Source organism: Manis pentadactyla, chromosome 3 (assembly GCF_030020395.1).
Source record: "Manis pentadactyla isolate mManPen7 chromosome 3, mManPen7.hap1, whole genome shotgun sequence".
NCBI classification, from domain to species: Eukaryota; Metazoa; Chordata; class Mammalia; order Pholidota; family Manidae; genus Manis; species Manis pentadactyla.
The window spans coordinates 216,002,426-216,027,717 of NC_080021.1; the positions used below are offsets into that span (position 1 = coordinate 216,002,426).

Here is a 25,292-nt window from a genome sequence, read left to right on the forward strand (position 1 = left end):
TCCAGGGTGCTGTCATGAAGTCACCAAGCAGAGTTGGGAATTGATGCTCACACATGACTTTCCTCAGGCTGTGGAGCTGCTCCAGCGTCCCACCACATCCGTCTAAAACAAATCTGACCAACAGGTCCCTCCCCGTTGTTCCCTGCAGAAGGTGCAGACCCCTGTCTGCCCCTGCCTCTCTGATCCCATCGCTGTGTTCTCCTCCTTGCCCACTGCTGCCGCCCTGCTGGCCCCTTTCCTATTTCATCAGTGTCCTGTGTCTTTCCTACCCCAGGGCCTTTGCTCATGTGTTTTGTTCTTCCCACTCCTCCTCCCGGACTCCTTCTCATCCTCCCAGTCTTGCTGCAGTACCTCCGCAGGGAGACCTTCCCTGACTTCCCATCGAGAGTAAGTCTTTCATATCCTCTCCTAGCTCCCCCTGCTGCTTCACACAATTGCCACTTTACAGCTGTGTGATTCATGCCACGAGGCTGTGCGGTCTGAGGGCTGGGCCCTTACGGGTCCCATTTACTATTCGTCCCCAGCAGCGAGTGGCCACCGGCTTGTAGCAGGTGGTCTGTAATCGCTGGTGAGTGGACAGACGTGGGGCCTGAGTCTGGGCCGGGCCCTGAGCCAGCCCTGCTGCTGCCCCCAGGGGAGGGTTTTGTGTGTTGTATGTTTATGGACTGAAGAGAATGGTCTCCAGGGCCATGTTTAGATTAGCGTGCCTTAACTGCCTGTTGACAGATGGCGTTCATGGTTCTCCGCGACACACTAGGCTTTAGTTTTTGGCGTGTCAGCCTACTCTGGCCCCGAGCCACCCAAGTGAGGGTGGGAAGCATTTCAGAGTGGAGGGGTGGCCTGGCCTTGTTTTGGGTAAGATCTATTTGAGCAGTTGCATGAAAATGGGGTTCCTGCCAGGGGCGATTCAGGTGGCAGGGCAACTGGGCAGGTCGGTGGAGGATGGCTTGCCCGGGTGTGGGCTGGGCTCCCTGTTCTCTCCCTTGAGACAGGGACACGGGGGGCCGTCCACCAGCTCTGGGTGGCCAGCCCTGCCGGGGAAGCCTAGCTGGGCCACGTGGGTCTAGCCCGGAGGGACTGCAGGTGGCTGGGACTGGCTGCCTCTGGGCGGAACCCCCTCCTCAGGGAGCCCTTCCTTGACTTCCCATCGGATTAAGATCCTCTGCCTGGATCCCTCTCCTTCCTAGCCTGGTCATTCCAGATGTCCCTGGACCTTGGGCAAGCCTGCAAAAGCGGCCAGGGCAGCCGGGCTGTGTTCCCTCCGCCCGGGGGTGGGGACGGAGCCTCTGCGTGAGCCAGGGGCAGCAGCTGGGAGAAGGACTCTCCGGGGGTTCCAGAGCCCCCAGACTGGGTGTGTGCAGCTAGTCCTCTTACCTCCCGAGGTCTGACAGTGTGGCAGGAGAGGCACCCCGGTCCTCGGTCCTCCCTTCACTCACTGAGCACGTGCCACGTGCCACCGCAGCCTCAGGGGCACAGACCGCCCAGCAAGCTTAGGCCGTGTTTTGGCGCTTTTAGCTTCATTCCCTTGTGGGGATGACCCCTCTGGTTCCAGGGATCCCCTTTGTGGTTCCGGGGTAACTGAAGCAAGGTGAAGAGTGCCTCCCCCTGGCAGGATTAACCTGCGGCTTTTGCTGTCCTTCAACAGACAGGGGAGGCAGGCGACATGGTCCCTTGGGCTTATCCCAGAGGTGTGTGTTTGGGGTCAAGACTTAGCTAGGTCCAGGGAACCCCTCACCCAACAACTTCCCCCCCGCTTCTCCCGGCTCAGGCCCAGCTCAACGTATTGTCACCAGCCCCAATGACTGGGTCGGAATTTCTGGGCAAACCCTCTCATCCTGCAGCCTTCCTGGCCTCAGGAAGTCCTGTTCTGGGGGCTTGCATCCGTCCCCTGTCCAGCACCAGCAGGTACAGATATGGCAAATTGCCCAGACTGCATATCAGCCCTGGAAGAACTGCCTTCTCAGACAGTAAGTGGTGGAGGGGGGTCTGACCAAGTGGTTCCAGTTGATGGATACGGAGGCAAGGTCCCAGATGACTTCATCCTGGACCCTCCCCAGAGGAGGGTCAGGGCCACATGCTGGCTCCACACCCCAGCCCTGGCACTTGCCCACAGTGGGACCTTGAGCACCATACTTCACCTCTCTGGGCCTCCACGTCCTCCTGGGCTCAGGTGGTTGTGGGTGCCCCACCTAGTGAGGCAGTGGGGACAGTGGGGACAGTGCATGGGGCACTGGGAAGCCCTGGGGAAGAGCTAGTGAAGGCTGTGACTCCAGACCCTGTGCTTTGGTGTGGAGCCCAGAAAACACCGTCCTTCTCCAGCGAAGCCCCCCAAAGAGTCCGAGCTCTCTCTGGAACAGGTTCCCAGGAAGGGAGAGCCAGGGGTGAGTGTGCAGCAGGGGCCAGAGCTTTCCCTCCATGACGCCCACGGGGCTTCCTGACATAGGCCCCAGAATCTGGCCCTCAGCTTTCTGATCTGTGGCTCTGAAGCCCATGTGACCCCCTGGCTTCCCTCTCCACTTCCTCAGCTGCCCTGGCTGTCAGGTGGCCTGGGAGAAGCTGCAGGGGGCTGATTCACCTGCTGTGAGTGGCCCAGCGGCCATCACCTGGCTGAGGTAGCAGTGCCACATCCTTTTCTTCCTTCCCATTGGTGACAGAGAGATGAGCTCTTAGACAGTGCTTGGCTCCCAGGCCCTCAGTCCTGCTGACATCTGGAAGTCATTGCCGTCACCGCATAAACACTGAGCTTGCTTGATGCCAAGCTCTGTGCTCGGAAGGCTCCCCAGATTCTGCTTTGAGCCCTGGGGGCGTCGCAGGATCCAGAAGGCTTTGTCCCTAGCCCTGGGCCTGCAGGAGGGCTGGCCTTGCTCCAGGCAAGGGGGTAATCCCACCTTGCTTGGTGAGATGCCTTCAGGGCAGACTCCAAGTTCATGCCGCCTTTTGGTGGGGTCACTGGCATGCTTTCCTGTCTCAGCCTTGTCTGTGGTTCGGTAGCCTGAACTCCTGGGCATCTTCTCTCTGTCGAAACATCCTAGAGCAAGCTTGTAATGACGGTTTCAACACAGTAGTGGGTGTGACTGGTCTGGGTGATTGTCAGCTGGTGCGCCAACACCTCCTGGCAGTTTTGCTCAGATGTGATTTCCCCCTGACCCCTGACAGGGCCTGGCCCTGGGGAAGAGGACGGTGGTCATAAAGCTGTTGCTCTGCTCTGGGGGAGTTGCCGCACTTCCTTGGCCAGCTTCTGTCTGCCTCTCCAGCTGTGAACCTTGGCTGATGCTTCCTTCCAGTCCACCCCCGTGTGGATGGAGAACCTTGTCCCCATTTCTTGGCAGAGACAGGTGGGACCTTTTCAAGAGAAACTTTACTTCAAAAGCGAGGCAAAACAGAAGAATAAAGTAGCTCCAACTATAAAAACAGATGGGTTTTCAGAACACAGAATTCCTATCTTGTAATAACTGAAATCTAGCTGTAAAATCCAGGCACATATGTTCCAACTCAGTCAGAACAAAACATATTCATTTTCTAAATCTCAGGCAATTCTTCCAATTCCCTTTTTCTTCCATGGAAACTCTGATGATAGGCAGAGCTGAAGGGCTGATTTAGAGCAAGGAGGACCAATGTGTAGCATACAACACACCACCTTCTTATCCCACATCCATGGCAGACATCGCTAATCGATTACAGAACTTTTTCTAATTGAGGCTGAATGTGGCCTCGCATTTCTTCGAACAGTATTCCAGGAAGCCAGTTCCAGTTGATTACAGTTGACAGGCAATAGGATACCACTATGGTTGCTCAGGTATATGTTAAAGTCATGGCATACTTGGTCTTTTAGAATGACTTTTACTTTAAAAAAATTATTCTGAAAAATCTCAAAGATATCAAAAAGTAATAGAACATATGTAGCAACCAGATTCATTAGTTAACATTTTTTGCTCCCTCTGTTTCATTTATCTCTCCTACATTTTTTGTTGAATCATGACACCTTATCCATAAATAATTTGGCATGGATTTTTTAGAACTACAGTTGCCAACATGACCCACCATATCATCTCATAAAATTAATTGTATGTTGCTAGTATCATATTATGCTGAGCCCATTTTCAAATTTCCCTAATTGTCCTCAAAATGTCTTTTATAACAGTTTTTGTCAAATTGGGGGTTAATCAAGGGCAGTGCATTTCATTTGGTTTATGTCTATTGAGTCCCCTTAAATCTGGAGCAATCTACCCTTTTTTCCTGCCACTAATTTGTTGGAGAGGCACTGATTACACAATGTCCCCTGTTCCGGATTCATCTGATTGTTTCCTAATGGTGTCATCAACTTGTTCTTTTACCTCCTATATTTCCCCAACACTGGAAGTTGGCGCTAAATGACTGATCAGAGGGGGGCCAGCATTTTTGGCAGGAATATTTCATAGTTGGTGCTGTGTTCATTTTCTGTTGCATGGTACCAAGAGGCGAACGATGTTTGAATGTCTTACTCTTACTGATGATAAGTCTGATTACTGAGTGAAGGTGGTGACAGCCGGCTCTCTGTATTATAGGACCATGTTTTTCTCTTTATGACTCAAGTGATCTATGGGGTAAGGCTGGGGCTCCACGTGGACATCCAGTTCCCCATTAACCTTTCATCTAATGGTTTTAGCATCCACTGAGGATGCTTGCTGAAACCATGATTTCATCAGGAGTTGCAAAATGATGACTTCCTCAGTGCATCATCTCTTCCACATTTATTAATAGACATTCTTCCATGAAAAGAGCTTTGGCTCTCAAAAGGGATGATTTGGTTTCTCTGAAGCACCATTCTTATTGCATAGGCAAGGATCAAACTTAATTCTTCCTCTTTAAATAAGAAGTCGCCCTCATCAGGGGCAAGTGTGGCTTTATTGTTTTGAATTTTGCTTTTCTTTTTTGAATATTATTATGGGCACATGGATTATGTAACTAAATGTGTTTCAATTGGTTTTAGTCATTAGTCTTTGGAGGGCTCAAGTTGTCCCAAATTTAGCTAATAGGTGCCTCTTTAAGCTGGTTCCTATCCTTGATATGTCCTCATTAGTCTCTGAGAACTTCCTTGCTTTATTGAGTTACCAGTTGTCCCAGGCTTACCACGTAAACCGCCTGCCCCAGACCTGGAATCAGCCATTTCTCCAAAGAACCCTACTAGGGAATGGTATTTAGAAACCACTGGGTTCTACATTCACTTGGATGAATTTATATACACATAAAATACTTGCAGCCCTCTCTTACCCTTGGCTGTTAAGAGCAAATTTTGGTTCAGGAAACATCAACATCTTTACTTCTTTCTCCTACAAGATACATACAACGGTTTCACAATCACGCTACAGACAGCTCCAGATTAAAAACTATTTAAAACTACTAAATAAATATTCCTTTGCCATTCCTTTTGTTCTCAGGGTGCCTCCCACTAAGTAGGTGTGGCTGAACCCCTGGGTTCTCAGTTCACTTGGAACCGTTCTTTTCTCTCTGGGTCTATGGCACCAATTTGCTGTGTGGCCAGGCCCATACTTCATTTTGCACAGGCTGCTTCTTGCAGTAACTTGACTTGGAAAGAAATGGTTCAGACTGCAGGGCCCCCTCCTCTCCCTCTTTCCTGGTTTTCTTACTGGAAATTGGGAAGCTTGGTTCTGGAGAAGAAGGAGCTGGGGTAGTGGGAGTGGAACTGAGTGAGATGTCTGCGTCTGCGAGCTCAATGTGGTGGCCCTGCTCAGGAGGCGTGCGCTCTGCCGGATCACACCCAGTGAGCACATGCTTCCTGAACTCCCAGCTCTGCGCCAGCCACTGGGCTCGGGGCACTGCAGGGAGTTTCTGCCCTCATGTGGCCCCCAGGCCAATAGGGGAGACAGGCATGGGTCTAACCAGGAGTGGGTCAGTGAAGAGGGGCCAGGGCATTTCTGCAAAGAGAACGGCATGTGTGGTGGGGCTGCCTCGGGAGGCGTGGCCGTCCAGCCTGGGGCGAGTCAGGGTCACGGTGACCTTGGGGTAGGTTGGATGGGTGAACCACAGAACATAGGGTCTGGAAGGCCATGGTAAGGATTTAGAGAAAGTAAAGCATTTTATGCCCAACGAGATGCCATCTTAGACTGGATCCAGGCCTGTCAATGTGGGGCCTATGCATTCATGGGGGAGGCCTGAGGGAGTTTGAGAAACCCCTAAAATCACACTCTGAATGTTATTTAAGTGTGGCATTCTGGAGAATATTTACCTGTCACCTGATTTTCAATGGGTCTCGTCCAAAATGTGTAGAATCAATAAGCAATTACAGAAATCAAGGATCAAAGACTCCTCAAAATTATGAAAAGGATTAGGAGTCTCTGTCTTAGCAGCAGGTCTCTCGGGCCTGCTTAGGGGACCTGGTACCCCAGTGAGCATGTGGTCTGAGGCCCCTTGGGGTGATGGTGAGCTGCACTGGTCTGGGGGCGATTCCGGATCTCCAGGGTTCATCTGTGTGTAGGAGGCATCAGGAGGCCTTCCTGGAGGAAGTGCTGGGTGCCGTAGAAGTCAGCCAGGTGAAGATGGAGGGGTGCCCATTCCCTCCCAGCGAGTCCTCTGGATACCTCATTTCAGGTGTCACAGCTCTGAGCACACCGGGAGGGTGATGACACGTGAATTAGGCCTGGTGTAGGGCAGTGCGGAGTGGGGTGTCTTCAGGCGGCTTGGAGAACCCACGGGGTCCAGATTCTGCACACAGCTAGCTGCATGTTGGGCACCCATGTCGCCTCTGGTGGGCCTGACATACCTAAGACATCGTGGGCACCCACTGCCATCAGCTTCTCACACCTGCTTCCCAGGTACTGAATTGGGTGGAGTCAGCGATCCAGGCCTCTAAGGTGCACCTGCTGTCCACAGACCATGAGGAGGAGGGTGAGCACACGTGGAGGATCCCCTTTGACCCCAGCCTGAAGGAGGTCACCATCTCCCTGAGCGGCCCGGGGCCTGAGATCGAAGTCCGAGACCCGCTGGGTATGTGTATCCCAGGGCTGGCTTCCTCTTTGGCGGCAAAACTGAGCTGGGGGTCCAGGATGGGACAGAGAGAGAGACCTGGGGTGGCAGGGGTTTGGACACAAAGCTCCTGGAGCATGGAGGGTGAGGGATGCCAAGTGGGGCACTGAGAGGGTGCCCTGGTAGGTGAGGAAGCAGGGAGGCCATTAGCCCCAAATGGGGGGAATTAACAAGGAATCAGTTGCCTGGGAATCGAGGCTCACGGGGAGTCTTCCCAAGTTCCCTCAGTGGGTGCCTACAGTGGCCTGGAGGGTCGGCGGGGCAAGAGTTAGTGGCACACCATAGACACGGGAAGCTGGGGCTCTGGGAGGTGGAGTGACTTGACAGGGTCTCCCAGGGCTAGTGTGATTTGGACCCAGCCACCTGGCCCCGTGGTGCTCTGAGGATGTCCTGAGTACTCAGGTCTAGAGTCCAGGTGCACAGCCTGCACCTGTGGAGGGATGAGCAGGGAGGGGTGCAGAATGAGGGGGAGGCCCGAGCATCACCAAGGCCTCTTATCAGTCCCTCTGGGAAGCCTCAGGCCGGTGTTCAGAGGGCTGTGGGTTCCTGGGGACAGGTTGGGACCTCTGTCACCCCCAGGAAAGGGTCGGTGACTGAGCAGTCCTTGGGGCTTCCACAGGGAGGATCCTGCAGAAGGACGAGGGCCTCAATGTTCTCCTCAACATCCCTGACTCAGCCAAGGTCGTGGCCTTTAAGCCTGAGCATCCGGGGCTCTGGTCCATCAAGGTGAGGGGCGCTGGGTTCCCGGCGGCTGGGAGAGCAGCCTCACTGCGCTGAGACAGTATCTCCGTCCTGCGCCGGGGAGACTGGGGCCCTGGGAACTGAAGGCTGAGCACGGGTGGGGAGGTGGACATAGCATTAGTGGCAGAGTCAAGAACAGAGGAGGACTATTCTACAAGGAAGTAGAGTGTTTGGGGTTAGTTAAGGAAGTTTGAGGGACTTGGATAAATGCCTTGAATTTCAGAGGTGGCTAACTGGCCCAGCTTGTGGTTGGACCCCTGACCTGTGCAGAGTGTGCAAAAGAAGCAAGGATGACCTTGGCGATGCCTCAGGGCAGTGGGCCTGGCAGGGGGAACGGGCCTGCTCTGATGTGCAGGGTGCTGGGGGCCAGCGCTGGGGTGCAGTTCCTGCTGGCTGGGCAGACATCTGTGGAGCACCAGCCGGAGGCCAGGCGCCCTGCTAGGTGCTGCTGGTAAGGTGGCAGCATTGACTCCTGTCCTTCAAACTCGGGGCATCTGTGAAACAAGCACTCTAACGCCGGTGGGGAAGACAAGGCAGGGATTTAGATGTGCAGGGAGACAGATAGGGCCTGTGGGTGTGGGGGTTGCTGGAAAGGCAGGCAGCTTCAAGAGTCATGGCATAGCTGAGGCTCCTTCCCCTTCATTTGGGGAGCATCCTGCAGGACCCCCGGAAGCAGGTAAGTTGTCCATGTGTCTGCAAAGGCAGGAGAATTCCAGCTGCTGTCAGCACGCTGGGCCAGGTTGGCCACCTTCTGTGCTGGAGCAGGGGTGCTGGGGCGGACACCCCATGACATGGCCTGGGTCTGTACAGATCTACAGCAGCGGCCGCCACTCGGTGAGGATCACAGGCATCAGCAACATTGACTTCCGAGCCGGCTTCTCCACTCAGCCCTCCCTGGACCTCAACCACACCATCGAGTGGCCCCTGCAAGGTATAGTGCTCCTGGCCCTGGGCCACGTGGAGCTGCCCTCTGAAGAACTGGGGCCTGCCCTTGGGAGGCGGAGTGGAGCTCTGGGGCAGGCTGTGAGGGTGTGACTATGGGACGGGCCCTGCAGAGGCCGAGCTGAGCCATTGTCTCATACCACAGTGAACTGCGCCTCAGGGCCAGCGCCCTCTCCATGGACCCCAGGCCAGGTGACACTGTGACCCTTTACCTTTAGAAAATCCTCCCTGCACCCAGCGGCCTCCAGGACCTATGTTGTCCGCCTTACTACTGAGCTCACACCCTTCCCCTTTCTGTTTCTCCCAACTCGTCTGTGTAGAGCCACGTCTCTTCAGTTCTCCTGTGAACATCAGGCTAGGCCAATGAACTCATAGATGCCAGTGAGTTGTTAGCTCACCCAGAGGAGAACCATGTCTTACTGCAAAGAGATGACTGTCCTGAGGGACGTTTAGATGCCCTGGAGGCTGATGGCATTAGTAGCCTGGGGGGATGTTGAAGTTGGAGGCACAGGGTCCGTTTCCCCATGAGCAGCCACCTACTGGGGTCTGAGGTGGCCTGTGTGCCCCACCACAGTTCCATCTGGAGAAGACTGGGCCCCAGGGCAGCCAGGGGCTTCTGGCTCAGGTTGCCAGAGCTCCATCTGGTGTCCAGATCAAGGGTCCCAATTTACAGTTTAGGTAATGTGGTCCCTCGCCTTCAGGCCATTCAGAGCATTTTTTGCTGGGACCAGCACAGGAGAGAAATGGGGAAGGGCCTGGACCAGGCCGGGCTGCCTCTGGAGCACTGAGTAGTGGCCGGAAACGGTGCGTGCTGGACCCTGAGCACTTTCCCTCACATCTGTCGCTCTTGTCAGTGCCTGCTGGTTCCCTGCCAGGACCAGCGGTGATATCTTCCAAGCTGAAAGGGGGCTGCCTGTCCATTCTGAGTCTGTTTTTGTGATGCAGAACAGGGGAGAGGCAGGGAACTTAGTCCCATTCTAAAGCCAGGAGAGAAAATAAATCCTAAATGGAGTTCTGGAGCAGGGACTGAAAATAAATGGCCTGCACGGCCAGTCCCCAGGGGTCAAGGGTGAAGGGGTCACATAGGACCCTCTTGGGTTTGTGCCTTTGATAAACATGTGGGCTCAATACATTTTTTTTAAAAGAGAAAGCAAAGCAGGGCAATTGCAAATGATAAAGAGCGATTAGCACCTGGTCTCTGTGCAGGGACATCAGGGAGCTGGGGAGGCTGTGGGTGGCCAGACAGCGGATGCCCAGGCCACGGGGAGCAGCCGCCACACTCTGACTTTTGCAATGTGGGAAAGGGGCCCAGCATTGACACACTTGATTCTTCAAAGGAATCTGGACTTCTAGATTTTAATATGCCCTTTCCAGATTGTTTGATGTTGCTACAAAAATTTTAAGGCATCTCATGGATCACACCAACCATACACTCTGGCCCCCAATTTATGACCTCTGAGAGAAAAAAACTAATAACTGTTTGAAAAGGGAGAGGTCTGACAGAAGTTCCTAAAGCCATGAAGGAAATTATGGAACCTGAGTTCTTTTCTGGGATAATGTGAAGAATTTATTTCTAAGAAGATAGAAAAGAAAATCAAAGGAAAGCTGAGCATGGGGAGAGGAGGGGCAAGAGAGAGTTCCCAGCCTGGGATGCGTATGTCCTCTGGGCCCGTCCCAGAGCCGGCTGATGACAGGCAGCCCCAGAGGGTGTGGGGTGGGGGTGTGGAGAGGAATGAACCTTCCCACGACAGCCAGAGTCTGAGCAGGGGGAGGAGTGCAGCCTTGGGAAGCCGTGGGCTGGATGGACAGTGGAGTTTCAGGACCATGGACAGCAGCAGCGCCCCCTCTCTGCGGCCCCCATCCCCCACCGTTAGCCCGGGAAAGAGGCAAGGGGGCGCCACGCAGCCTGGGTCCGTCCCTGACAGTGCTCCTAGGTGCCTGCTTGGGGAGGGTCATGGGGCCCAGCACAGATGCCAGCACCGCCTTCCTCACCCTTTCCTCTGCAGGGATACCCATCTCCCTGGTGATCAACTCCACGGGCCTGCAGGCACCTGGGTCCCTGGATTCGGTGGAGCTCTCACACGGTTCAGGGCAGCCCCTCCAGACTCTGCCCACATGGCCCCTCTCCAACGGGTCCACGCATCAGCTGTGGGGTGGGCCACCCTTCCACGCCCCCCAGGAACGCTTCTACCTCAAGGTGAAGGGCAAGGACCATGAGGGGAATCCGCTCCTCCGTGTCTCCGGAGTTTCCTACAGTGGGGTGGCCCCAGGTGAGTGACTGGCTCTTACCACCCCCAGCTCCCTGGGTTACTTGGTGAACCATTTCTTCCTTGAAGCCTTCCATGATTAGATTAGATTAGGCAATGTTCATTAAACTTAAAAAAAAATTAAAATTAAGCAAACTCTGGAAAGCATTATGCCAAAGCTTGAGGTGCTTCAGATGTACCCTCAGCACAAGGATTTAGGACAAAGTCCACCCATCATCCATCCATCCACACATGTACACATGTATCCATCCAAACATCCATCCATCCACGCACCTATTCATCCACTTAACTATCTACCCATCAGTTCACCCACACATCTATCCACCCACCTATCTACCCACCAGATCACCCACTCACCCATCCACCTGCTGCCTCACCCACCCACTCATCCATCCATCTGCCCACCCATGCATCCACCCATCCAAATGTCCATCCAGCATTCGTCTGGGGTCAGTCGTGCTGCTGGGCACTGTAGATACAGCAGTGGGCAGGGCAGTGCGTAATACTAATCTAGTCACCATTCTGAGCGTTTACCATGGAGCAGTCCTGGGCCAAGCACTTACCGTGCACCAGTTTACTGAATGCTTGCACCACGTCTGAGATGTGTTCCCGTTTTATAAATGAAGAAGCCGGGCCACCCCCATCTCACAGGGTTGTCCTGGGGATTCCATGAGCCAGTGCATATAAGGAGACAGCTCTCAGGGGCCCCGAGGCTGCACCCAGGCTGTGGGAATTGTGGCCCCCACCTGTGGTGGCTGCTGGCACTGTTACATCACTGTAGGCACAGGTCATTTCTGCGGTCCTGTCTTTGGCCATGTTGTCTTGGTTCGCATGTTGTGAACACATGTTGTGTGTGGCTGTTTACTAGTTTCCGGCGTGCCCCCGAGGTCTCACACCCAGGCCAGAAGCTCCCAGAGGGCAGGTGGAGTCTCTGGCTTTCTAGCTTTGCCTCTGGTCCCGGCAGGGGGTGTCTGAGATCACTGGCCATCGGCCTCCTTATTGGGCTCGTTGTGGCCTCCTCGCTTTCCCATGCAGTGGCCTGGGAGGAGCTCCCAGAAGTGGACATTGCTGACATCCCAACATCGTTCTGGTGGGGTCTCAGGAGGCACAGACTCCTCTGCCCATGTCAGTAGGAATGCATGGGGGCACCAAGGTGCCCGTGGTGAGGTGGGTGACTTGAGGGCCTGATGGCCCAGGGCAAGGCAGGCTGGGGAGGCTGGGGTCCTCTCTCTGCCTCCTGGCCTCCACTCCCCTGCTGTGGTCGCTGGGCCCCTCCTCCCTTGGCTTTGTAGGTTTGAGGAGCAATTTCCGGAAGGGGTTTCAGCAGGGAGATGACAGCCCCCGTTTCTCTCTGCCCTGTTCTGTCAGATAGACCCACTCCATGAGTTTGGGGTGTAGCTCTGGCCTTTGGTTTCCAACTTGGCTCTAGATTAAAGCGCGGGTGCTGGGAGGGTGGGGGGAGGGAGGGGGGAGGTTTCTGCTTCCTCCCCCCACTTCCAGGTCTGGGAGCTGGGAGTCTGGTTTAGAGTGGGAGGCGAGGGAGGGTCTCGGGTCCCTGGGCGCATTCAGCTCATGGAATAGGGAGCCGAGCTGGCCTTGCGGAGGCTTCCAGTGTGTGGGGGTGAGCAGTGGCAGTCCTGCCCACGGCTGAGGACGTGGCTGGATGGTCCGACATCCCTCTCCCCTGGGATGTGGCAGGGAGCCTGCAGCATGACGTCACCCACCCCCAGCTCTGTGCTCGGAGGAGGTCTGGCATGTTGTCTCACTCTCGGAGCGTCTCTGGTGGGGATGGGAGAGAGGGCAGCCCGTGGATTGAGCGCACACCCGTGGTCACCCAGTGAGACACTGATGCGCCGCGAATGACCCCTTGGGGGGCTTTTCTGTTGAGATAATTCCAATCGCTCTTTCCAAGGAAAGAGAATGTGTCACCCTAGCGCCAGGGTCAGGCGAGGGGGGCAGTGGTGTCTGATGGGGGCCCTCCGGGGCTCATCACAAGCTCTGAGATTTCATTGAAGTCTCTTATTTTATCTAAAAAATGCGTGTGAATTCTGTGTTCACAGCCATGCTCCAAGTATGTTTATTTTTAAAAAAGAAAGGCTTCCCTCCAACATCTTTGAGTAAAACTGACTCCATGCAGAAGAGTAATTACACAGCCCCACCCACACCCCGGAGAGTCCAGTCTGGGGAACATTTCATCAGATTTCAGAACTGGTCCGACTTCTCTGTCCCATATAATTGATAAAGTGGCAGCACAGACTGGTCCCTCGTGGCCAGTGTTCCCGTAAGCCTTAACTGAGGGGCCGGCCACACCACGTGCATGTGCAAGTGCTTTCCACACGCCGCCTCGCACCAACTCCTCAGACACCATGATTAGCCCCATTTTACAGAGTGGGACCTGAGGCCTCGGTGAGATGCCAGCCCTTGGAGCCCACCAGGTGGTGGGCCAGGGATTGAATCGCAGCCTTCTGGCTCCAGGCTCATCCGTGTGGGCCTCTGTTGCTGGGTGCAGTGAGGGCAGGCTGCAGGGGGTTGCAGGGGGTGGCAGGGAGGAATCCTGAGTTCCGGTCCTCGGCCACAGGTGCCCCCCTGGTCAGCATGCCCCCCAGAATCCATGGCTACCTGCACCAGCCCCTGCTGGTCTCCTGCTCCGTGCACAGCGCCCTCCCGTTCCGGCTACAGCTGCGGCGGGACGGAGCCAGGCTGGGCGAGGAGAGGCACTTTTGGTGAGTGGACAATGGCTGGCCCATTGTGCCCAGCCCCAGGGCTCCTGGGGTCCTGAAACCCTGGGGGGATCTGAGGGGTGGGTGGCAGGAGAGGGACCTTTGTCTTGGTCACTTACCCATCCAGGCACCTCCCAGGGTGGCCAGTGAGCGGGAAGGGCCATCTCTGCTGCTGGGCTATCACACTGTGAAGGAGCTGTGGGCCTTCCTCAGCTCCCGGAAAACTTAACCCATGCAGGGCCTAGTTCCACGGGGTTCGGGGCAGGACAGACTCTCTGAGACCCTCCCTCTTAAGGATGGAAGTCTAAGCCTCAGCGAGGGGAGGAGATTCGCTCAAAGTCACACGGTGTGTCATGGAATTTGTGTGTCCTTGGCTGTCTCGCTCTTCTTATCGTGTCCAAGAGGATCTGGGGCCTCTCCTCTGGGCAAGATTCAGGGAACCAAGCCCCCTAAAGGCCAGATAAGGATGGGGGACCCCGACTGGGTTCAGGGTGATTGCGTGTCTCCCGCTGTTCTGTGTTCTCAGGGAGTCAGGAAACAGCAGCTGGGAGATCCCACGGGCCTCGAGGGCCGAGGCGGGCACGTACGAGTGCACGGCAATCAGCAGGGCCGGGGCCGGACGAGCCAAGGCCCAGATCGTCGTCACAGGTCTGTCCCTGTGGGCCCCTCTGTGGGTCCGCTCCCCACCCCATTCCTGATCTTTCCCCACAGGATTACCTCCCAGGGTGTCTTCATCTGCAGGGAGCTCACCAGCCAGCCAGCTGCTGGGCACTGTCGATCATCTGGTCTGCCTGTGCACACTGCCACCCGCCCCACTGGGGCTGTCCTACCCAGGAATGGCCTGTGGGTCTCAGATGAGGAAGGCTGAGAACCCCAGCTGGGGCCACGGCCGCCCCCCATTCAGCCTCAGTCTCACCCCTGATTTCTTGGTTTGTTTGGCGTCCCTGTCCCTTAATGCCTCCAGGTCCCCACCAGGGTGGCACCATCAAGCTCAGGAAGGTTGGAAAAGCCACAGACTATCTTGAAATGAAATTGGCTTTATTTTTTATTTTTTAAGTTAGGAATTCTGAGCTCTCTTGAAGAGAAGAAAAGTTGACCGAGGAGCATAGAAAGATGAGTCCTATGCAGTCACATGTGCTCCTCGTAGGAAGACTGGGAAAATAGAAACAGGCAAAAGGCTCAAGTTCTTTCAGCCTAGAGACGACCTTGAGGGCGTTCTGATTGACTCCCTTTCAGACCTGTACCTGTGCGTGCGTTTTAACAAAAACGGAGTAATATTTTACATGCTTACAACCACTGATTCTTTGTCATCGAACCGTACAGCATGGCAGCAAATAGGCTTCTGTGGCAGGAATTAACAAAATTTTCCTTTTTGTAAATGATGAGTACAGAGAAGTATAAGGAAATTCGCACACCCATTACTTAAGACTCATCAATCGCTAAAATTTGGCCATATTTGCTTTTCCTCCGTTTGGATAAACTATTTTTAAATTGAAGGCATCCTGATAGCTCAGTATGTATCTCTTAAAAAAAAGTAGATTTTCCTACATAATACAGATTCTAGGGACACGCCTGATCAAAGACACAGGAATATCTTAATGCTACTTAATTTTGCCTAGTGTCAAATTTTCCCGTTGGCCCCAGAATGTCATTTCCCGTTGGTTTCTGGTATTGTTTTCAGTGTCCGCGGAGTTCAGGCTCTCTTTGTGAGCACACGTATGCTTGGACGTCACGGTCATTGACATGCATGGCTTGTGTGGACCCAGCTCTTTTCCTGTAGGTTTCAAGCCCAGTCTTTGCTTAAATGGTCTCTGATCCTTCACAACTCATCACTTTTTCCTATTGGGAGAGTGGCTTTCTTAGCTCTTCCGTCCTTGGGCCTTTGTTCTACATTTTGGCTGTGGCAATAGCTCTGCTATTTGTACAGAGAATAGCTTTGTATTCGTTGCTCTTTCCCTCTTGAGGGTTATTTCCAAGGCTTTACTCCCCAGGGTGGAATTATCGGCTCAAAGGGTGTGAAGAGCGGTACAGCTCCTGTTAAACATTGCGGCTGGCTGTTGTGTGGAAAGTGCACACACACGCCATGCAGCCCTCGGCAGGGGTATGATGGCAGTGGGGAAATGAGCCCTCTGTGGGGGTGACACCTGGGGATGGTGAGCAGGTGCTGCTATCTGCTCTGCTGGCCTGCGTGTCCTGAGGGATGCAGTGTGAGCCTTTGGAGTCAGGACCCCACCAGGGCCTGCAGGATGGCCCTCCTGTGCTCATGTCCCTGCAGACCCTCCACCCCAGCTGGTCCCCGCCGCCAACGTGACTGTGTCCCCGGGGGAGACTGCCGTCCTGTCCTGCCGGGTCCTGAGTGAGGTGCCCTACAACCTGACGTGGATCCGGGACTGGCGAGTCCTATCGTCCTCGACGGGCAGAGTCACCCAGCTGGCTGACCTGTCCCTGGAGGTCAGTGGCATCATCCCCAGTGACAGCGGGAGGTACCAGTGCATGGCCAGCAATGCCAACGGAGTCACCAGGACGTCCGTCTGGCTCCTGGTGCGAGGTGAGGCTCCTCCTGCCACTGCTGTCCTGTCGATTCAACACACTACCCAGCGTTTGCCCCCGAAGGCCATCTCACCATCCCTCAGCCCAGATATCGCCTCCAGGCAGCAGCACCGGGCCTTTCAGTGTTGCCCTCAGAGAAAGGATCCTGGGCCCTCCCAGCCTTAGGCCAGGGGGTCTCAGTGTCGGGAAGTTCACCCTACTATCTGACATAAATTTCTACTGCTGGGAGCCACGCCAGTTTCATCGTGTCCTGCTCTTTTCCCATGTCATCGAGCACCTGCATTGTCCACCCCCAGTGTGTAGGACAGGGCCAGAATACTGGGAACTCCTGAGGGCCCAGAGATCAGACGTGCTTGGCAGGGGTTGGGCAGCGCTGACCCGACGGGGGTGGGGGAGGCGGTAGGAAGAGGGCCTGTCTGGGAGTTCTAGGACCTGATGTGGCCTCTGGCCCGCCCAGGACTTAGATAGAGCCTCCTCCCAGGGGAGGCTGCTTCCCCAGGTGTGGAACAAGTGTTCTCTCTCGTGCCAGCAACTCTTGCTTGGTTGCCTGGAATGTGTTGAGAAGGATTCTGAGGCCCTATCTAGGCTCTGCCATACCTATTAGCTTTGCCTACCACTGGTACGGGAGGGACGGGTTTGCCATTTCAAGATGAGCTTGCCAGCGAGGCCTGTTTGAACCAGACAAGTCTGTTGTACTGTGGGCTTTCTGAGGGCCAGGATGGAACCTAAATTTGGGGCCAATACTTGGGCAGGCATTGGGGTCCACTCTAGGTCTCTGGAGATAAGGACCATCTGCAGCCCTGACGTCTGCCCTTTCTCCCTAAGCCTCTCTGAGGTGCTCAGCCCAGAGCAGAACTCCAGGGAATGTGAGGCTGCTGTTGGGGGCCGTTGGGAAATCAGTTCCCACTGTGGCCCAGGCAGCTACCTGGTCAACCCCAGCTCCCCAGGAAGTCACTCCTGGGGACTCGGGCCCCTGGGGCATTTTCTTCCTTTGTCTCTCCCATCCGGGGCTTTGGGGATGGGGAGGGCTGTGGGGCTGAGCACCTGGGACAACATGGGCCTTCTGCATTGCAGAGGCTCTGCAGATTGGCATCCACACCAGGTCCCAGCGCTTCTCCCAGGGCACAGAGGTGAGAGTCAGCTGCTCAGCCTCAGGGTACCCCACGCCCCACATCTCCTGGAGCCGTGAGGGCCACGCCTTGCAGGAGGACAGCAGGTGAGGGGCCCGGGCAGGGGGTCTAGGAGCAGGTGGGCAAGCATGCCCTGGGGCCTCAGTCTCCTCACCTGTGGAGGGCAGGGTGGGGTAGCATTTGCTCTGCCTTCCTCCTGCCATCATTTGAGACCCAGGAGTGAGATATTTTAGAACATGATGATGCCCCAGTGTGAGCTCAGGGGTCAGGAGCTCCAGCTCCAGAATCCAACAGACCTGTGCCTAAATGCTGCCTCGGCCGTTCAGGCTGTGTGACCTGGGGCAAGCTGCGTTACCCCTCTGAGCCTCATGAATTAGAAAAGACAAATCTGTGTGAAGAGCTGAGCACACAGCCCAACACAGAGCAAGCAGGCAGTGTAGAATGGTGATGTTATTCCATGAATTAGTAATTAATAAGTAGTGATGTTATTAGTTATTGATGATGACTGGAGCAATCCTTGTGTGAGCTGATCTAACCCTTGCTATTGAACATATTGTTTTGTGGTGCGGCTCCAGAATCCGTGTGGATGCCCAGGGAACCCTGATCATTCAGGAAGTGGCCCCAGAGGATGCTGGGAATTACAGCTGCCAGGCTGTTAATGAGGTCGGCACAGACGAGGAGACGGTCACCCTCTACTATACAGGTACTTGGGCCACCAGCATCTCAGGAGAGGGCCCTCCTCCCTTCCTCCCTCCCATCCACAAATACTTATTGAGCATCTGCTGCGTGGCAGGCACTGGGGAGGCAGCAGGGACCACATGGTTCCTATCCAGGTGGGGCTTATATTCTAAGGGAGGCACGAAGCAAACAAGCCAACAGATAAACAGGGCGCTTTCGGCGGTGAGGGCACTGGGAAGAGCACGGGGCAGGGTGGGGTGGGTGGAGTGATGTGCACGTGGGGCCCAGAGGGCTATTGCACACCAGATCAGCCAGGGCTTCCACGGGGAGGTGGCTCTTGCTGCAGGTGGGAATGGGAATTGTGATGCAGGCAGAGGGGCGTGGTGGGGCAAATGGCTGCTCAGGAGGCTGAGGAGTGGGTGGTGTGGGGTGAGTGGGGTGAGTGGGGTGAGTGGGGTGGGGTAGGGTAGGTGGACCAGGCAGGGCATTTGAGGACCTTGTTAGATTTCATCTTTCATGGCAAGTTTAATGAGAAACAATAGGGGTGTTTGGTCCCCGGAGTGACTGGCCTGAATTTGATGTCCTGGGTAGGAAGCGTTGTAGAAACCAGCATGGCTAGACCCTTCTGGGGTGACAGTACCTGGTTGGTGGCTGGGGGGTGGTTGTGGAGGCAGGGTCCTTCCCTGTCCCTGTGGCAAAGCCGCCTCCCTGCCCTGGGGAGTTTGCAGGTTGGTCCCAAGCCCCTGACCACTCCCCACCCCCCCCACAGATCCGCCGGCAGTCACCCCCGCCAGTGCCCTGGTGCTCGCCACAGTCGGGGAGGAGGCTGTGCTGGTGTGTGAGGCGTCTGGGGTGCCCCGGCCCCGGGTCATCTGGTATCGAGGTGCGTCATCACTGTGTGGGAGAGGAGCCTCCAGAACTGACCTGCTGGGGCCCTGGAGGATCAGCTTTCTGGAACACTCTTTGGGGGGCACTCTGAATGGGGTGTCTGTGGATTGCTGGCTGGTGCAGCACGGCTCAGCAGATGAGGGCAGTATATGGAGTAGATCCAGATTTGAATTCGGGCTCCTCTGGGTGACCTTGGGCAGGTCACTGTGGGCAAGTGACTTGGCATCTCTGGCTGGCTTCCTTATCAGGAAAACGGGGAAAGTCAAATATGGGTTGGTTGTGTGAGGATTAAATACACCTCCATGTGTCAAGTGTTTAGAATCAGCCAGGCACACTGGCTGGGCTCAGTATTTAGTGCTGGTGATAATGGTGAGGTAATGGTAATAGGGCTGCTCTGAGCTCTTTGGAGCTAACGGGTAGAGGGCCTTTTCTGGCTGCCAGACATTGAGTCAGAGTCTGGGTGATGGAGCTGCCGTCCTGGGGCTCAGTCCCACAAGGAGCAGAATCCTGGGCTCCTTTTTAGGAGTCCGCCAGGGTCAGCAGCGCCCCCTCCCACCTGGACACACTCCGCCCTTTGCAGCACCTGTCTGCGATCTTGTCAGAGCCTTACCTTGGCTTTAAGACAGGCAGGTATTAGCTCAGAGGCTGAGCATTTTGTCCAGGGTCACTTGAAACTCTGTTCCCATTAAGTAACAGGGGTTCTGACTTTGCGAAGGAAGCTCCCCCACCCCCAGGCCCCAGCCTCACGAAGGTGCAGAAGCCCAGGGTCAGCAAGGCTCAAGCAGCCTGATACCCTGGCCTCCCAGGGCGACCATGGGCACCTGCATGATACCTTCTTATCTTTGCTCCAGGGAATCTTGAGATGATTCTGGCTCCCGAGGGCTCCGGCGCTGGGATGCTGCGGATCCCAGTGGCCCAGGAGAGGGATGCTGGCATCTACACCTGCCGAGCTGTCAATGAGTTGGGCGATGCCTCGGCGGAAATCCGGCTGGAGGTTGGACGTGAGTGTACACCTGTCCCCACCTGTCCCTACCCTTGCTCTGCCCTGGGCGGGGAGAGGCAACTCTCCCATGGAGACTGCCAGTGTGGAATTTGTGTCTTGCGGATCCAGAGCATGTGGGACAAGGATGTCAGAGGAGATGGGCACGCATTACCTCTTGCTGTGCATCAAATTACCCCAAAACTCTCGGGCTTAAACAATAAGCATTTATTGTCCTATAGTTCTGGAGGGGCAGGATTCCAGAAGTGGCTTGGTGAGGTGGGTGTAGCTTAGGGTCTCTCACGGGGTTGAGTTGATACATCAGCTGGGGCTGCATCCTCTGAAGGCTTGACGGGCTGGCAGAGCCCCTCTGAGTTCGCTCAAGGCTGTTGGCAGGAGGCCTCAGTTCCTCTCCCTAGTGGGCTTCTCAGAAGGCTTCCTGTGATGTGGGCTCCCCAAGAGCAGGGGAACCCAGAGAGAGAGAGGGGGAGAAGAGAGAGAATCCAAGGCGAAAGCTGTAGCCTTTATAACCAGCCAGTCTTGGAAGTGGCGTGTCATCACTTCTACACAAGCTCCTGGTCACACCGACCAACCCTGGCACGCGGTGGTTGGGAAGGGCCACTCGAGTGTGTGAATACCAGGAGGAAGGGGTCATGGCGGCCATCTTGGAGGCCGTCTACCGCAGTTTGGCGCTGTCGTCCCAGAGACCTGCGTTCCAGTCTTGTCTCCACCACTTAACCACCCATGTGCTTTTGTCGAGTTGTCAGCCTTCAGGTTCCCCATCTGTAAAACGGGGCCGGCCACACTGCTTCCTTCACTGGGTTGCCGTGAAGGTTTAGTAGAATTGGGCGTATAACGCTCAGTATAGGGTCTGGCCCGTTGTGAGTACTTGATTATCCCCTTTTTACAGGTAGGGAGTCTGGATTGTTCTGTGGCTGGTACATGGCCTTGGTGTGATTGTTGTGATGTCTGAGTTCCAGGCCTGGGTCCCGAGCACTAGGAATTGCCTAGAAGTTGTGGGCACAGCTCCTTGGCATGCCGCGTTGGGACGAATTGGGCTCTGAGGAATTGCTGTGGCTCAGGTGCGAGAGACGGGTGCTGAGAGTTCTGGGGAAGTGCCCAGAATGAGAATGTGCTTGTCTGGGGTGGGTGGGATGGCCAAGGGGCTCCCTGGGGAGGGTGGGGGGCCCTGGGCAGAGCAGCCTCATTTAGGGTGGTGCCATCTCAGGGCTAGGGTCTGCCAAGGAGAGAGACAGCAGACAATTGGAACAGCCAGTATACAGAGCATTTGAAATGACATCCTGGAGATCTGTGGGTGCCTGGGGAAGTAGGCCGACCCCACTTTGGGGAGGCTTCTTACAGGAGGTGATGTCTAAGCTGAGCCCAGAAGCAATCAGTCAGGTGGTGGGCCGGGCAGCAGCGTTCCAGGCAGAGGGAATAGCGTGTGCAGACTTCCCCATGGCAAAAGAAGCCCGGGGTGAGGTGGGGAGGACAGAGGGGGGAGGCCACTCCCAGCCGCAGCCTCTGGAAGCCCGCGGGAGTTTGGGCTTTGTCTTGCAGAGCCTGGAGAGAGGTTCTAAGGACAACAGTGTACTCATTTTCCCTGTGTAGAGTGCACTGCGTGGCTGGGCTCTTGGGTGTTGTGGGTGAGTGTGGAATGCCTTGGGCTTAGAGTCTGATAATAATTAAAATATAAGCTAAAACTTCTATGGAATTTGCCATGTGCTAGGACCTGCTCTAAGAATGTTTTATATACTAACATATAATCCTCACAACAACATTTTGAGATGTGCTCTGTCATTATTCTCTTTCTAAATGGGGAAAATGAGGCACAGAGAAGTTAAGTGACTTGACTAAGGTCACACAGCTGTGATCTGAACCCAGGGTCCAGGCCCTCAGCCCCTGGACTTGATCTGATGCTCACCAGCAGGTGAGCTTGGACATTGCTTCCCTACTCTGAGCCTTGGGCTCCTTATCTGCAAAATGTCTCTGGGATGTTGTGTGAGAGAGAGATGAGAAAGGCTTGGGCCACAGTGGATCTGATAAATGCCACTGTCAATAGTTGGTTCTGGGTGAGAGGAGAGGCTACTGGGGGTGCGGGGAGGGGCTGCAGTTGGCATTCTTATGCAGAGTCATCCTTTCTTCCTGATGGGTTTCTTTGCAGCAAAGTTGCTGTTGGGGCTGGGCTGACCTGCCTGCCTGCCTGGTCCTTTGTCTTCACCCGTCAGCTGTTAGCCCTGGAAACACTCCCTATATTGGAAGGAGGAGGTGGCTGGCCTCCCAGAGGCAGGCTTCTGGGGCACTGGGCTGCTGGGGCGGCCTCTGGCCCTTAGGTCAAGGAAGGGGTGGACAGTGGCCCAGCACCAGTGTGTCTGGGGCAAGCTGGCCTGGCAGCAGTGGTGGGAGGTGAAATTTCCCATCTGGGTGGCAACTGCGGTCCAGCCTTCATGGCCAAGCTGGCAAAAGCCTCCCAGGGCTGGGAACGGGTGGGCACTGTGCCTCCTTCCTGCTGGTGAGATGGGAGCTGGCTTCCTAGTGGCGCTTGGGGCCCAGGGAGGAGGGCAACCCCTCCTCTGCTGACAGTGAGTCCCAGTGTTTGTGGGCCAGGGTGCACACAGGGCCCTTGAGAGATTTCGTGAGATAATGTGCTTCACTCAGGGCTTGAATAAATGCTCAGTCCACTTGCTGTAGGCTGGGCCAGGCTGAGGAGGGCCTGGTGGGGCAGAGGATTCGTCACGTGGCTGGTGGCCTGGCTCTGAGGTGGGTGGCTCCCCATCCAAGTTCAGTGCCCTTTCTGTGACTTTAAAAATCTGCCCTGAACTAAGTGACCTCGGCCAGGCTGGATCTCTCTCTAGATGGACTTCACTCAGCCCTCTTCCACCTTTCATTTCAGTCCTTGCCCTGGAGGCCCCTGGTTGCTGGGTGGGTGAGCAGGGGAGCGGACGGGATGCTTTTGTGGTGCAAAGACCCTCTGGACAGCCTGGCCTGTGACAGGTGTGACCAGTACCCAATGGTTTCTCCATCAGGCACAAAGGGCACCGGCCCAGCGTCTGGGATGGTTTAGGAAACCAGGACAACACTCTGATTTTCATTTCCCTTAAAATCAGAATTTAAAAAAGAGTAATGGGGGAATAGATAAAAATGAATCCAGCCTGGGTTGGTTTGTCATTATACCAATGTAGTCATAAAGCATCATTTTTAGAGTATCTTATAGAGGACGAGGCCCCTGGGAGCCATCCAGCCGCCCTGGCCGGGGGCTGTGGCGCCAGGGCCAATCATCTTTATCTGAGAGTCTCCTTGAGGGGCTGTGGAGGCCATTCTGCCTGGGTCACAGACACCCCGGCGTTCCCTCTAAATGTGGGGAGGGGCGGGAGGCCGGCCTCTCGGGTGATCGCCTAGCGCAGCTGCAGACTGCCTGAGACCCCCTGCCTCTCGGCCAGCCTGAGTCAAGGCTGGCTGAGCTCTCCTTTCCAAGCTGGCTCAGCCCCCAGCCCTGCGCCAGGGCTCTGAGCCACAGGACCTGGGGGTGGCAGAGGAGACAGGGGGCCCGTGGGGTCTCTGGGGGATGATAAAGAGCCCTGGAGCTTTAGGGTATGGGAACCAGCTAAAACTAGTTACCTCTTTCCGGATGGGAAACTGCGGCCCAGAGTGCTGAAGGGGCGCACCCATGGGTGCCCCATGGGGCAGAGGCAGGTGGGGGTCCTGCCCAGGCTTCAGGCCTTCCAGCCTGTGTCCCCTGCCCTGGGAGCTGAGTAAGAGGAAGGGAAGCCATCACCTCTGTCATGGTCGCATCCCGGTGGCCGCTAGAGTCCGTGGCGGCTCTGCTACTGGAAAATCACCTGCTGGGTCCAGTTAACTGCAGCCCGAGCTCCTCTGAAGAGGCAGCCGGGGCTAGGGGCGCGCCTCGGGGCCCGTCCTCCGGGTTCCCCACGCAGGGCCAACTCCGTGCACACCCGGCTGCCTCTCTGGCAGCTGCTGCACCTCCCGCTGTCTCGGGGGATTCGCAGCTCCTGCCCCGGAACCCTGCCTGAGGCCAAGGCAGAAAGGGCCATCCTGGGGGGAATGTGATGGCGGTGGAGCCAGCTCAGGGGCCCTCCCTGGACTGCAGAGGGTCAACGGGGAGTGTGTGAGGAGGGGACTCAGCCCAGAAGCAGAAGTGGCTGAGCCTTGTGGAGGAGGCCCTGGGCAGAGCGCCGGGCCAGGAGCCGGGTCCCTCTGAGGGGCTGCAGGGCTCAGACCAGCCCCACCCCTCCCTTCCCCCAGGCCTCCGTCTCCCACCTGCACAATCAGGGGACTGGAGGACCTTCAGCTCTGGCACCCCAGGGTTCTGGGGTCCCACCTTATTTGGGGGACTCCAACAAGGAGTTGTGGATGGCTGCACCAGAGGCTGAGTCACAGATTTCTGGGCAGGATTTGAGTCTAGGATGTGGCTGCTTTGGGATTCACCCCAGAGAGAGGATGGAAGCGATGGGTGCGGCTCTGGCTGGGGCAGTGGCCAAGTTATACCTGGGGGACAAGGGGGTGCAGTGGTTGAGAGCCTGGCTTTTAGCAGCAGCCAGACCTGGGCTCTGATCCATACTCTGCCGTTGACTTCCAGCTGCGCCCCTGGGCAAGTTCCTTAACCTCTCTGACCTCAGTTTGCTTATCTGTAAAATGGGGTTGTGATAATATTCACTTCACGAGTTTATTGAGACCATTAATGAAATCATGTCTCTAAAAGCTCTGTCACCACACCTGTCCCTTAGGACACGCTGGCTTTCCTGCGTATTATGTGCATATTATAAATCAGCCGTCCCTCCTCACGGGGGCAGGTTCAGGACTGGGAAGAGAATGGGAAAGACAGTGCAGTTCATGATATCTCAGAGTTGGGAGACAATGCCAGGCTGTTTGGGGCTAAGGAAGAAAGGGGTCAAGAAGTCCAAGAGAGGTGGTGGATGGGGGACCTGCCTGGAGGAGGGTGGTTTGAGCTGTGCCCTGCAGGCGGGCTGGGCGGAGCCAGGGAAGGTAGGCTCTGTGGGCACCCAGCCCTGGAGCTGAGCCCCCGCTCTGGCCAGGGTAGGGGGCATGGCACCACCGACTGTCTGCAGGGCCAGTGACCCCGTCTGAGGCGAGCCCAGAGCAGAGGCTTTTTGGGATTGTGAGTGCGGGCAGCCGCCAGGCCCCAGCGAGAAAGCCAGGCCTGTGTGCGGGCGGTGTCTGAGGTTGGGTCCAAGACCGTCTTCATCCCTGCAGTCATTTTCCAATTTGTGTTTATATCTCCCTGGAACCTCCCTAATCTCTGAGGCCAGGAGGGAAATTTGATGTCATGATTTGGATGGATGGGGGAGATTTCTGGAGAGAGATGGACAGAGCAAAGAGGTGGAGGACTTCCCAC

The 25,292-nt window shown here is 55.8% G+C and overlaps 1 protein-coding gene across 2 annotated transcripts in view; it reads left to right on the forward strand.

Annotated features, from left to right (window-relative positions):
• Window positions 1–25,292, forward strand: part of HMCN2 (hemicentin 2) — a 134,661-nt gene that overhangs the window by 18,071 nt on the left and 91,298 nt on the right. For both annotated transcript variants that reach the window (XM_036913576.2, XM_036913577.2), the window contains exons 5-15: window positions 6,813–6,984; window positions 7,643–7,749; window positions 8,575–8,695; window positions 10,713–10,976; window positions 13,552–13,696; window positions 14,220–14,341; window positions 15,969–16,241; window positions 17,318–17,459; window positions 17,949–18,076; window positions 18,821–18,934; window positions 19,791–19,940. In XM_036913576.2, coding sequence (XP_036769471.2) covers window positions 6,813–6,984; window positions 7,643–7,749; window positions 8,575–8,695; window positions 10,713–10,976; window positions 13,552–13,696; window positions 14,220–14,341; window positions 15,969–16,241; window positions 17,318–17,459; window positions 17,949–18,076; window positions 18,821–18,934; window positions 19,791–19,940 — 1,738 coding nt within the window. The remainder of the gene's footprint in view (window positions 1–6,812; window positions 6,985–7,642; window positions 7,750–8,574; window positions 8,696–10,712; window positions 10,977–13,551; window positions 13,697–14,219; window positions 14,342–15,968; window positions 16,242–17,317; window positions 17,460–17,948; window positions 18,077–18,820; window positions 18,935–19,790; window positions 19,941–25,292) is intronic.